The 13,902-nt window shown below is 40.0% G+C and overlaps 2 protein-coding genes across 6 annotated transcripts in view; one reads left to right on the top strand and one right to left on the bottom strand.

Annotated features, from left to right (window-relative positions):
* l1cama (L1 cell adhesion molecule, paralog a) overlaps positions 1-3,231 on the top strand; it is a 40,970-nt gene extending 37,739 nt beyond the window's left edge. For 2 of the 3 annotated variants that reach the window (XM_036532719.1, XM_036532718.1), the window contains one exon: positions 2,109-3,231. In XM_036532719.1, the coding sequence (XP_036388612.1) occupies positions 2,109-2,358 (250 nt within the window). In that variant the 3' untranslated portion in view covers positions 2,359-3,231. Of the gene's footprint in view, positions 1-1,880 lie in introns of all 3 variants that reach the window. The other variant, XM_036532720.1, reaches the window with a different exon arrangement.
* A 156-nt stretch (positions 3,232-3,387) lies between these two features.
* Positions 3,388-13,698, bottom strand: ribc1 (RIB43A domain with coiled-coils 1). Of its 3 annotated transcripts, XM_036532507.1 has the most exons (8): positions 13,539-13,698; positions 12,888-13,076; positions 12,539-12,759; positions 12,071-12,185; positions 9,882-10,000; positions 6,538-6,786; positions 6,245-6,411; positions 3,388-5,778 (listed from the first exon to the last, which is right to left on the bottom strand). In XM_036532507.1, coding segments are annotated over exons 1-8 (1,143 nt in total). In that variant the 5' UTR covers positions 13,540-13,698; the 3' UTR covers positions 3,388-5,696. The 3 variants fall into 3 exon arrangements, with proteins under 3 accessions (XP_036388400.1, XP_036388399.1, XP_036388401.1); XM_036532506.1 differs by lacking the exon at positions 13,539-13,698 and having other exon boundaries at positions 12,888-13,086; XM_036532508.1 differs by lacking the exon at positions 13,539-13,698 and having other exon boundaries at positions 12,548-12,759; positions 12,888-13,086.
* Positions 13,699-13,902: the final 204 nt, after the last annotated feature.

Here is a 13,902-nt window from a genome sequence, read left to right as displayed (position 1 = left end):
GTGAGCTGGAAACAGGGGAGGCTGAAGCATTACCTTTAAATCTATCATTACTTCCAACCTGTTCCCCTTTATCCTCCTTGATTAACAATAAAACAAATAATTCACAGAATAATTGACACCAATGCGTAAATTGAGTAGATTATGCTCGCGAAACAGCGAAGAATGTCTGTAGCGCTATTGCGAAAGCTACAGCATGAGGTTGTTTAATTAACAAGGAAGGCAATTTGAACAATTAGGTGGCAAGTAATCCCAAAGCTTTCTCTTAAATGTTTCACATTATAGCTTTCTTGTGTTACAAAATTCAGGTTTATTCCAGCAGCTAAGAATCATGACAGTTTGCAATTAGATGAGCCCGAACGCCGTATTCACCTGCATGGGCACACTAAGTTCCCCTCATCCCTAGCACTTGGCCTGTGAGGACGTCCTATCTGTCTTCATTATACAATATAATCAACTGATAGCACACACAATGCATAGCATAATTCAAGAGTAATCGAAAGAGAATAACACGTTATTATTAAAAGAAAATAACATGCAGATATAGACTTTTAATGGGTGGCCATTATAGTGGAACATAGGGGTTTTGTCCCGCCGTTGTATGTAGGCTACATTTGTGAGGTTAGGCTACTGCTTTGTTTGTGTGTGTGTGTGTGTGTGTGTGTGTGTGTGTGAGCGAGAAAGAATGGGTGCGTGTCTAACAGTGCTGACAGCGTAAACTCACGGTGTCCTGCAGGCTATACAGCCGCCGGGCTCACGGTGTCCCAGACAACAATATTTTAATGCTTCAGAAAAGATAAATCACTGTCAGGTCAGTAAAGATTTGTGTATGTGGATAAAGCTTAGTATCGTGTCTTTTTGATGAAGTTACACCTAGATCTGTGATGGCTCTACCTGTCAGCACGGTAGCCTATAGTCAAAATCCATACTATAGGGCAAATTGTAGGCCTACTGTAGCGGAGCGAGTGGGGGGGCAGAGGGTGTGGGTGCCCCGGGCCCACTGTTCTTCCAGTTCCACCTTGGGCCCAATCTGCCTGACTGAACATGCATTTTTGTTGTTTAGTTGAATATTTTGAATAAAGTTAGTTTGTGTCTTGATTGCGACAAAAAAATAAAAAGTCAGACTGAGGGCGGGTTTCGACTGACCCCTAGCTAAGTTTCTCGCTGCAATATTTAGCTATTTTGAATGAGCAGAGACACAACAGAGTTACAGAAAACTTTATTCGCTGTCCAGTATCCTTGTGTAAGTGTACAAACAGAAAATTTACGCCCTCTGTTCGAGTCCCAAAGTAGGAACTAGGCGATCGACAGCTGTCTTGTTTTATTTCCCATCACCGTCACTGCTGACGGAGCCGTGGTATTTAAAAATGAAATAGCATACCTCATTGTAACCCGCATACCTCTCCGTTCCGCCTTTCCGTCTCTGTACGTTTAAGGGCCCACTACAGGTCCTCGCCCCCTCTGTAATGAGCCTTCGGCTCTGCCCCTGCTGGTGTACTTTCTATACCATTTACTGTCCACTCCTAATAAGAACACATCATTATTACACCCCCACCCCTCACCTCCTCACTGCTGCACCTGAAAATTAGAACTGGAACAATATAAGAACCCTTAATCCAAGAATTCATTGAGAGCTCAAATGCTATATCTCTCTTTAGCCCATACAGACTGGCAGACAGAAACATATTGGACTTCCAATTTTATGATCTCCCTCCCTCTTTCTTTTTCTAAATTCAGTTCAAGTGTCTTTGTTGGCATAATGAAGAAATATCTGTATTGCCAAATGACAGTGATATTCATAACTCTCTCTCTCTCTTGCTCTCTTTCTCCCCATCACTCTCCCCCTCCTTGTAATTCCTGTAATGCTTCATTTGCATGAAAAGAGAACTTACATTGCTTAAGCATGTATACATAGATGACCGATAATACAATAAACCAAAAAACCCCACAGTGCTTATCGCTTCCATCCCCTGGGAAATCTTTTCATCTCTGTTTCAATTTCAGTTTCTCTTCAATGCTCTTTGTCCTTCTCTCTCTTTCTCTCCTCTCACTCTTGCTCTTCCTGTGTTGCTGTGTTTCCTGCTTCCTTTCCATCTCTTCTTCCCTTTCAGTGACAATGAGGAGAAGCAGACGGCTAGCCAGTCCTCTCTGTGTGTTGGCAGCAAGATGGGCAGTGAGGGCAGTCTGATGGAACATGCCCACGGTATGGATGCCAGCTTCAACAAGGAAGCCTCCTTCACTGGCCAATACACTGAGCATAGGGGAGAGCCTGGGGACAGTCTTGTACCCACCTCTCCTATCATGCCCCTCACCGCACCTCCCACCAGTCCAGGCCTCCCTATCTCTGAAGTCCTGGCCTGAAGAAATAGGTCAGAGAAGGAAGCCTTGACAGTCTGGCACACCAACACTGACGTTAGACACTGATACTCTGACTGACTTAACAATTTACACACTAACCGAGGACTAATACCGCCACGCATTGATCAGACAGATAGACACAGTGCCTGACTGACATTCTGCCAAAGTGATCCATCAACTCACCAGATTTCTCTAAGAATGACTGTATGAGACACTGAGACTCAGGCTGACCAAAGCAGGGCCCAATCGACACACTGATACTGCTGCCAGACAGACATGATGCTAGAAGCAAAGTGACACACACACAATGTGTGCATCTAATGAAGTATCCTGCTAATTGTTTACAGATCTCACCAAGCCTTCTTTTAGGTAGTTTACAGACAGTGGATTGACAATGCTGAGGACATTATCCCTCTCGCTCTCTCTCTTTCTCAAAAAATCTTGTTTTCCATATTGTTTGTATGAAAGAGGGATATTGTTTAGCCAACCAACTGACAAATGAATGGATGAAAGAAAATAGACAGGAAATTCACGCAAATACAAAGCCAAAAAAGCAAGGAAAGGCATAAAGAGGGCCAAGTGACAGGAGATGACAGAACTGACACAGGAAATAAGAAGAAAGGGCACATACAGAGCTAATGTGAACAAAGAGACCAGTAAAAAAGACAAAAAGAAAGAAAATGACAGCACAGATCCAATACATTAGGACAAACAGACAGAAATGGCAGCAAAATACAGGAAATGTGAACAAAACACTGAAAATAATGAGATGGAAAGCAAGAACAGAAAGGCCAGAAAGTAAAGAGACATGAAAGCAGATTCAATGAACTACATGAAAAAATGGAGAATGATTGAAAGGAGACATGTACATGTAGACAGCACAGTTTATTTTAACATCAGTCTGTCTTATTGGCAGGTGTTGGTGTATTTCACATTTTTACCTTCATTTTTGATATTATAAATGAGTTTAAATTGCTTTATATTTATAGAAAAGACATTCAAATATTCCTTGTTGATTTTCAGGTTTTATTTATCCTTAGTGTCTTGACTAGCATATTTAGGAGTTTTTATGTTTGTATCACTTAGTTTTAAATCTTCTTTCTTCATTCTAAATCTTCTGTATTTAGAGTGAGTATTTTGTTCTGATCACAGTGCTGCTCTCTGTGTTTTAACAGCATGTCAGCTGTATGCTAATAAAATTCTACCCCTAGTCATTATTTAGCAGAATGACAGCATGATCTTTGTTCATGGGCAGGTGTTGTACATCAAGAGATCCCTTTAAATTAAAATATGTGCATGATACTTATTATGTTCATCAGACATGTAAAGTATTTGCATTTTATGGCTGTGAAGAAGAACACTGTTTCTCTACCAAATATCCTGTTTTTGTTTTTACAGTGGCTTATGTATACAATGAGTACGTGGCTGTGCGTATGTGTGTGTGAGATTGAGAGAGAGAGTGACCAGGGATGGGGAGATCCAAATGTCACTCTGAATGTAAATACCACCCAACAGATTGTGTTATTTATCAGACATTGTTTGGATTAAAATGTGTGTGTTTATATTTTATTTCAAAGCTGTTGAGGGGAAGTGTTTTTTTTTATTTAAAAAATGACCAAATGCAAGCTCTTGCTTTTAATGTTTGTTCCTAGTGAATGTTGGTAGTGATCTGGTTGTTTTAGAAATTTAGGGCATAGTTGAGGAAAAACTGTTAGGAAAAAAAAATGTTATATCTACCCCACTGCTCTTTTAGTGATAGTAACTGCAATGTTAAACAATAAAATATACAATGTATGAAACATCAATAGCTATTGTCATTAAAAAAAGAAAAAGAAAGACCTGACCAATGATAAGATACAAATGAGATGCACTGTCATCGTGTTGTCATCGTGAAGACAGGCAGTAGAGTAAATGTTTGTCAGAGTTTAATCCTGCTGATGCATTTCTAATGACTAAGAATATGCACTTACACATTCACTCCTGCAGTGGTTGCATGACTTGATCCACTCAAATCAGTAAACTGGACAGTGAGATGCAAGGAACCGTAAAATTTTGACCAGACTCTGGTTTGAGTGGGAAGCCACTTCACTGTGTCAGCCCCCTATATTTATTTCTCTCTCTCTCTCTCACACACACACACACACACAGATGCAAACACTTACACACACAAACATGCATGCAAATGCATGTACATTTTGTCATTAGTTTATCATCTAATTAGATCCTTACCTGTTGTCATGAAAATTTTTTTGTTTAAACAATACATTTTAAAGCAAGAGGAATTAATTTTGTAACATTCCTCCAAGATTATCTGTAGATAGAGGAGCCTAGAGGCTCTGCTACTGGATATGGGGTAACGCAGAATTTGCAAGCTTTGTGGACGTACAGACAATTACTGCTCTGCCTGTTGGATTTTGGGTGGGTATTTTAATGTTATGTGTTACTTTTCCCCTGTCTCCTCATTCATTTCTTTTTTACACCATAACATTCAAATTAAAAGCACAGGACAAATGTATCATAATAGATGAGATTACAGTGATGATGTTGTGATTGTGGGAGGTGCTGTTACAAGAGTCTTTTGGCATTGGGGGACAGGTCAAGGCAGGGGGGTGTGTCTAAGAGTGATGTTATACATGCTTATTGCATCAGTCGCTGTAGTCAAATAAAAAAGTAAAATCTTTGGATTATGCAGAACCCCAACAAGAGTCAAAGTCTCTTATTATTACAGAAATTACACTGGCTTGTCTTTTATTATGAGTTTTAGAAAAACTAACTGCTTTGATGCAAATAGAAATATGACATTAAATATACTCATCTTGTTTGTCACTCTGGATAAGAGAGTCTGCAAAGTGACAAAAACGTAAATGCAAAAAATTCATCATTCTCTTGCACAAATGTTTAGTTGAAATAATTAACTGCAAAAATTCATGTGGTTCCAAATATTCCTGACAGCAATTACACCTGCCTTTGTGTATGTTGTACACAATTGAGGAAGTGTTTTTTATAGTAATGTGCTCAACTTTTGGATCAAGGTATACTTTCTGTTGGATTTACAAACCCGGACGAGACAGCAGCTGGAGTTGGAGAATGCATATTTTATTTTCTGTGGAATAATGCTAACAACTGATTAAAATTACATCTAAACGGACATAATTCTGGTATTATTCTCTTCATTTTAACTGAGTGTCTGTATGCGTATGCACATGTTTGTATTTGTGTGTGTGTGAGCACCTGTGCATGTGAGTACATGTATGCTTTCATGTGCTTCTGGTTCTAGATAGTCCATGAATAGTGATTTATGACAGTGTGTTGTAGAGAGGCAGAAGTGGAGACAGGGGGTGCTAGCGAGAGCTGCTGTTGAACTGTGTGAAGTAGTCAGCTGTAGGTCTGTTGGTGTATAGCTTCTTGTCCAGATATTGCTGACTGATAGAGAAAGGGAAACAAGAGGAGAGAGAGACATCACTCATTTCACACTCAAAATTAAATGGAACTTCGCAGGCAAAAAAAGGGCTGACAAAGCATTTAGTTAACCAGACAAATCTCAATGTGACAATGTTATGGTCAATTTTAGTCTTAATACACAAGATGCTTCTTGTGGTGTAGAGGTTTCTGAGCAAGAGGGAATTTTTGACCACTTCACCAGACAGAACTGCTCTAGGTTCTTCACCACCTTTGTTTCTCATGCATGAACTGCTTTCTTGAATCTGTCCAATGTTTGATTGGATTGAGATCTGAAGGTTGTCAGTAAGGAAGATTTATTTTTTCTTCAGTGATGTATTATAGATATATTACAGTTATAGATCTGGATGAATAATTTGGATTGTTGTAAAATGACCCTGTATGGTGGATAGTGTGTGCGAGGTTGTACCACTGCGTGCCCATCACTCACTGTGCGCACTGCTCTCTGGCCAGCTGTCTGTTGTATCTGTCCATCTCTGTCCTCCTTTCTCTCTCCCTCTCCACTGCTCTCTGTTTCTCTACCTCTTCTTCCTGGATTTGTTCCATCTGCAGACAGTCCCATGCTGCCTCTCTCTTCTTCTCTGTCCTTCGCTGCCTCTGGAGGAGGGAGGAGGGAGGTAGAGATGGAGAGAGAAAGAGAGAGAGAGAGAGAAGTTGAAGACATGCACATAGGTTTCAGTATGATTACAATGACACTAAGAGTATTGAGGTCTCTCGTAGTACCACTCTGTCAGCACACTGCTCTTCTCTCTGCCTGCGGATGGCACTCAGTTGCTCTGCACTCATCCCCTTCCACCTGTCTGTCAGCACCCTTGGTGCCACCCCCTCCTTCTCTTGCGCTCCTCCTCTTTTCTCTGCGGCTTCAGGGCACTCGGTCAGGAGATCAGAGGTCATCATGTGCCACACCTCTGCAAAATTCTCCCCCTCCTCCTTTAGTCTGTTTATTCTCTGCTGCTCTGCCTTTTCTGTGGCCTGGGGAGGGAGAGAGAGAGAGAGAGAGAGAGAGAGAGAGAGAGGGAGAGAGAGAGTCAATGGTCACACTGTCATATGTGGTTATTGTATGGTATCTGAGGTAGAGACAGATATATCTCCATCCTGGGAGAAATATTTAACAATCTTTAAATTTAACAATTTAAAAATCTTACTTCATAGCCTCGGAGATGCTGAGAAACCATGAACAAGAACCAAAAGCAGAAATGTTTTTACTGCTATACTCTGTTTAATGTGTTTGTATTTCTAGTGTTATGGCTGGCTTTTGTGTTTTACATTAGTGTCCATGCTTGTTGAATCATTGTTGTTTTGGCAATAATTGTAAGTGTAATGTAGTAATTCTTGCACCTGTGAGCACTGACCGTGCCAAAAAGCATTTGCTCAACATCTGCAAACATAAACCTGTGTTCTCTTTGTATGGTGAGGACAGCATTTTCCCCCTTGATGTGACGTAGGTTTCTTCAATACTCGCATCCCGTTTATGCAAAACAAGACTTTTTTGAGGATTGAGCTCATCCTTACTATCAGTTCAGACACACCCATACAAACATGCAAATATATTGTTACATGCTGAAGAATATGTTGTTCAGCCCATGAATATTAAATGTATTGCAAAAGCATTTAAATATATTAATACAAATATATTGCAATATACCAACATGACAAGAGTTTACACTACCATTCAAAAGTTTGGGGTCACTTAGAAATTTCCTTGTTTTCCATGAAAACATCCATGAAATGAGTTTGAATAAGAAATACAACAGAATGAATAGGAAATATAGTCATTGACAAGGTTAGAAATAATGATTTTTAATTGAAATAATAATTGTGTCCTTTGCTTTCGTCAAAGAATCCTCCATTTGCAGCAATTACAGCCTTGCAGACCTTTGGCATTCTAGCTGTCAATTTGTTGAGGTAATCTGAAGAAATTTCACCCCATGCTTCCTGAAGCACCTCCCACAAGTTGTACTGGCTTGATGGGCACTTCTTACGTACCATACGGTCAAGCTGCTCCCACAACAGCTCAATAGGGTTGTGCTGGCAACTCAATTATAGACAGAATACCAGCTGACTGGTTCTTCCCTAAATAGTTCTTGCATAGTTTGGAGCTGTGCTTTGGGTCATTATCCTGTTGTAGGAGGAAACTGGCTCCAATCAAGCGCCGTCCACAGGGTATGGCACCGCGTTGCAAAATGGAGTGATAGCCTTCCTTCTTCAAGATCCCTTTTACAAATCTCCCACTTCACCACCACAAAAGCAGCCCCAGACCATCACATTGCCTCCACCATGCTTGACAGATGGCGTCAAGCACTCCTCCAGCATCTTTTCATTTGGTTTGCATCTCATGAGTGTTCTTTGTGATCCAAACACTTCAGACTTAGATTTGTCTGTCCATAACACTTTTTTCCAATCTTCCTCTGTCCAGTGTCTGTGTTCTTTTTCCCATCTTAATCTTTTCTTTTTATTGGCCAGTCTGAGATATGGCTTTTTCTTTGCAACTCTGCCTAGAAGGCCAGCATCCTGGAGTCGCCTCTTCACTATTGATGTTGAGACTGGTGTTTTGCAGGTACTATTTAATGAAGCTGCCAGTTGAGGACCTATGAGGTGTCTGTTTCTCAAACTAGACACTCTAATGTATTTGTCCTCCTGCTCCGTTGTGCACCAGGGCCTCCCACTCCTCTTTCTATTCTGATTATAGCCAGTTTGCGCTGCTCTGTGAAGGGAGTAGTACACAGCATTGTACAAGATCTTCAGTTTCTTGGCAATTTCTCGCATGCAATAGCCTTCATTTCTCAGAACAAGAAAAGACTGACGGGTTTCACAAAGAAGTTCTTTGTTTCTGGCCATTTTGACCCTATAATTGAACCCAGATGATGCTCCAAATACTCAACTAGTCTAAAGAAGGCCAGTTTTATTGCTTCTTTAATCAGCACAACAGTTTTCAGCTGTGCTAACATAATTGCAAAGGGGTTTTCTAGTGATCAATTAGCCTTTTAAAATGATAAACCTGCATTAGCAAACACAGCGTGCCATTGGAACACAGGACTAATGGTTGCTGATAATGGGCCTCTGTACGCCTATGTAGATATTCCATTAAAAATCAGCCGTTTCCAGCTACAACAGTCATTTACAACACTTAACAATGTCTACACTGTATTTCTGATCAATGTGATGTTATTTTAATGGACAAAAAATTTGCTTTTCTTTCAAAAACAAGGACATTTCTAAGTGATCCCAAACTTTTGAACGGTAGTGTACATATTTTCAATGTATTGACTGAGTTAAAAATATATTCTCAATATTTTATTTTTTTGTTTGGGCAGCCTCAGATAACACTGTAAACTCTGGGAGACTGAGGCAGATCTGTACTTTCTCACAACATGTGACAAAAGCAACTGCATACCTTTCCCAAATTACCCTACTCATCCCATTTTTTTTAAATCAACAAATACAAAAATGACTGCACATTCTCCTTGGGGCAGAATGGGGCTAATCTGTGCTGGCAACAAGGCACACGTATGCCTGCCACAGCCTGAGAGACAGGGGTCGCTGATGAATCAATCAGCCAAATAACTGATGAAAACTTTTTTTTCGTTTTTTTTACAGATATTTACAGATATATACTCCTCGAAACTGATTTGTGTTTTTCAGTTCATGTGCCAGCATTTATGTTTTACTTTTCTGTGAAGTGAAGTATTTCATGTAAATTAAGCATTCGTGAAAGGAAAAGGAGAGTGTGAGAGTGTTCCTCTTCAGGAATGTACAAGGACATTATTCCTTGGAGCTGCTTCAGGAATTATTAACTACGCCAATAAGGCTGTGTATGATTCAAGCCCAAACAGATATGGGAAAAATCGTACATCATGTTAAAACAATAATAAAAAGAAAGCCCTCTAAGCAAAAGGGGGTTAGTTCATGAAACAAAATGCTACAATGCCCCTCTCCCCCACCCCCATTCTCTGCTTTGTACATGTGGGAAGTGTTAATAAAATGTATAAGTAAATGCAGTACACTGTTGTAAAAGTACATGGCTCACTGAGGTACTGCAGTCTGGTAAAATAATAGGGTGTATGTACCTGAGCCTGGTTGTATTTGCTGAGAGTGACATGAGCTGTTCTTTTACACTCATCCTCCAAAACACAGAACTGCTGTGCCCTCAGATCCTCCCTCAGCTGTTCCTGGTCTCTGAGTAGTTCTGTAATAGACACAACACCCATACTGCACAACACACAACATTCACGCTACATACTAAATCGTGCTACAGGCATCTACAGTTGTGAAAAAATGTTTGTGAACCCTTTGGAATTACCCGAATTCTGGAATTTTAATTGCTTCTAAATATGGTCTGATCTTCATCCAAGTGATAGTAAATTACTCAGATTGTATAACAAATAAATGCTAGAATTGTAATTTTTCCACATCTTTATTGAATACATTGTTTAAACATTCACAGTCTAGGCTGGAAAAAATGTTACATTTACCTCCTCAAATGTTACATGGAACCTCTTTTATCAGCAATGACCTCAACCAAACATTTCCTGACTGTAGCTGCTGATCAGACCTGCTAGGACAGTCAGGAATTGTTTCAGACCGTTCCTCCTTACAGAACAGTTTGGAATAGTTTTGGAATGTTGTGCATGAACAGCTTGCTTCAGGTCATGCCACAGCATTTCAATAAGGTTAATGTAAGGACTCTGACATGGCCATACCAAGATACAAATTTTCCTCAGTTTACTTCAGTGTTTAGGGTCATTGTCATGCTGCATGACCCAGCTTCTATTAAGCTTCAGATCATGGACAGTTACTGTGAGTTCTCCTGTAGAATTTCCTGAATTCCAATTTGGAATTATTGTTCACTCAACGATTGCAAGCTGTTCACAGGCCCTGAGGTAGCAAAGTGGTTGAAACCATGATGCTCCCTCCACCGTGCTTCATGGTTGGGATGGGGTTTGGTGTTGGTATGCAGCGTCTATTTCCTCCAAACATAGCATTGTGTCTTTTTGCCAAAAAGTTCAACCTTTGTCTCATCTGTCTACAGAACTTTGTCCCAGTAGTGTTGTAGAACATCCAGGTGGTCTTGAGCAAACTTGAGACAGGCAGCAATGTGTATCTTGGAGAGCAGTGGTTTCCTGTGTGGTATCTTCCTATGAATATCACTCTTGTTCGTTGTTCTTCTCATTATGGACTCATGAACACACCTGTTAGCAAGTTCAAGAGATGCTTGCAGATGCATAGCTGTTACCCTAGGGTTCTTTGTCAGCTTCCATTTATACACTGTCTGCCTGGCTGTGGATTGATGGAGGCTCAGGTCTTTAGAAATGCTTTTGTAGCCCTTTGCAGTATTATGAGCCACAACATTTCTTCTTCTGAGATCCTCTGAAATCTCTTTTGACCAGGGCATGTTTCAGCTTTCTATTGTAAAGAGCAGATTCTATTGGTAACCAAACTTTGTGGGTTTATTATGGGGCAGAGAACCTCTAATCCATATCTGAATGTCATCTCATTGATTGGAACACCTGACTCCAATGATCCCCTGGCACAGAAGTCATTATTCTAGAGGTTCATATACTGTTTCTAGCCTAGACAGTGAATGTTTAAACAATGTGTTCAATACAGACATGAAAGATTACAGTTGTTAGAGTATTATTTGTTTAATCAGATTGTCTTTATCTATTAATATGACTTAGATGAAGATCAGACCACATTTTAGGAGAAAATAATGCAGGAATGCAGGTAATTCCAAAGGGTCACAGACTTTTCATCACACCGGAATATTACACACTATCTACTTTACACAACATTCAATACACAAAACCCACTGTGTAAAACATTCCTACTATACAACAATATTGATCTATTAAAACAACATGTATATCATACAATAGCCACACAACACTGTATCCACTTTACAGAATATCCACAAAATACAACACTCAACACATAGCATTCATTCATACTTTCAAACACTCTCAATACACAACAAAACAAATACACAATATCAATAGGATACTATATTCTCAAAATCACAAACACCCTCAATACCCAACATCTACACTGTTTAACACTCTCATTATAGAAAACCCAAAACACTCTAAATACATAACATGCAATATTCTCTATACACAATACCCACACAAAACAGCACTGCACCAAAACCATTATGACAGGACACTTGTCATCTGTGGTATGGGTCTTTACCCAGATGCTGGTATAAAGTAGCTGTGTCTCAGTGTAGGTGTGCTTGGGGGTGCATAGATGTGTTTACCTGTGTGTTTGTGCTGGAGGCGCAGTTGCTTCTTTTCCTCTGCCTGTGCTTTCAGGGCTCTCCCATATGCTTCCATCTGAGCTCTCTTCTTCTCCCTGTCTTTGCCATCTCCTCCCTGAGCACATGAGCGTGTACACAGACACCTACACATTACATTTCATTACATTATATGCATTTAGCAGACGTTCTTATCCAGAGTGACTTCCAGCACAGTAAAACATGTGTATCCACTCAAGTAAACTGTGTCAGACCAGGCTCCATACCCCTTACAGACCAGTGAGTGTGGGCATAACACTATTCAAGCTGTTTCTAATAATTACCGAGTATACTGCTGTATAATTGGGCAATAGAATGGTTAAGTCATGGTAAGTCACCCTGGATAAGAGTGTGGGACGTTAACGTACATGAAAAAGGAGAATCAGTACATTTTTACCATACTTCATTGTTCATTAATAGGTAAGACAATACCTGGAATACCTGCATACTCGCTGGTCTAAATTCAAAATCGGAATCTGACATTAGCTCAGACGTCCCCTGTTTGTTAAAATTGAGATCAGCGTCACGGGAGTCTTGTGCGCGCTGGTGAATCGCACGAAACTGTACTAATTCCCTGGACAGCTCCGCTCTTCTGCGTTCTTCTTCTTCAACCTGGTGCATAAGCACGGCATCATTCATCACCCGCAAAGCATCTAACAAGAAGAAGAAGAAAGAATACACAACAACATTAGCTAGCCAAAAACCTTGAGTTTATGTATATGTATAGGTGTATATATAAAATGAAGTTACACAACTGACTAGAGAAAGTTTAGGTAATTACCGAAAGCTCTGTCTTGTTGTCTTTCCATCTCCTCCCGCTCACGCCTCTCCGTTACCTGCCGCTCCAGTGCAGCCACGTCTACACCAATCAACCGGTTTCGGGTGTTAAAAATGCGTTTCTGACGCACTGCCTCTGCCGTCCGCCGCCTTTCCACCGCCAATACCACCGATTCTTCCACTGGCAGGTCCACTTTGAACATGATCATACTTTTCATTATTACGGTTATTTAATTTGGATTTCAGATTAATGTGGCATGATACATTACGACATCTGGTTTTAGCCTACTGAGCGAGGACACAATGGTGCACATCAGAGACTGGTATTCACCGATGCTCTTTACACCGACCATCGTACCCTTATCATAACAGCTATTGTTTACGTTTAGATAGTTAATGTTGTCAACGTTAACTAGTTTAGCTAACTAGGCTTGAATTGTAAAGCTAACCATCTTGCTAGCTGGGGTTAACGTCAAAAGTCACCTAGAGTCTCTTTAAGTAGCTAACACTGTGTAACTCAAAGACGCTAGTAACGTAATTTTAAAGCTTTTGTTTAAATTTAAACCTTACACTATGTAATGACTATATAGCGCTTTCGACTATAAAGCCACAGCAGGTATTTGTTATATCTTGATAATAATGGAAAACTACTTACTGATAACTAATGAAGAGATGTCAGTGAAGCAATGTTTCCGTTCAGGTGTGAACTTTTTTTGTTTTGACGCTTTTGATCACCATGGTAACAGGCTTGAAGGCACCTTTATTTATGACACTTCTAAACTCTTTCCAAGGCATAACTCAGTTTCAACCCTGAAAATGGTTTGTCCCCCAAAAAATGCTAAATTTTACTCCTTTATAAACGATATAGCACCAGTTATGAATGACGCTTTAAACAATAACACTTGGCATTCGAAAAGTGCAATAAAAGAAAAACCAAACATATATGTATATATTACAGTGTTTTACTACACATGATTATCATTATGCATGTCTATTATTATTTCGTCGTTATGCCGTAT

Source organism: Megalops cyprinoides, chromosome 7 (assembly GCF_013368585.1).
Source record: "Megalops cyprinoides isolate fMegCyp1 chromosome 7, fMegCyp1.pri, whole genome shotgun sequence".
NCBI lineage: Eukaryota > Metazoa > Chordata > Actinopteri > Elopiformes > Megalopidae > Megalops > Megalops cyprinoides.
The sequence above is the reverse complement of the archived record's forward strand: the minus strand, read 5'-3'. Positions and strand labels throughout refer to the sequence as shown.

Excerpts from the sequence above, each read along its gene's own strand:
- ribc1 (XM_036532506.1), bottom strand. The coding sequence starts at position 13,086 with ATGTTCAAAGTGGACCTGCCAGTGGAAGAATCGGTGGTATTGGCGGTG. Across the intron at positions 12,760-12,887 it reads ACAACAAGACAGAGCTTTCG|ATGCTTTGCGGGTGATGAAT; the intron begins GTAATTACCTAA and ends TCTTCTTGTTAG. Across the intron at positions 10,001-12,070 it reads CCTCCAGCACAAACACACAG|AACTACTCAGAGACCAGGAA; the intron begins GTAAACACATCT and ends TGTCTATTACAG.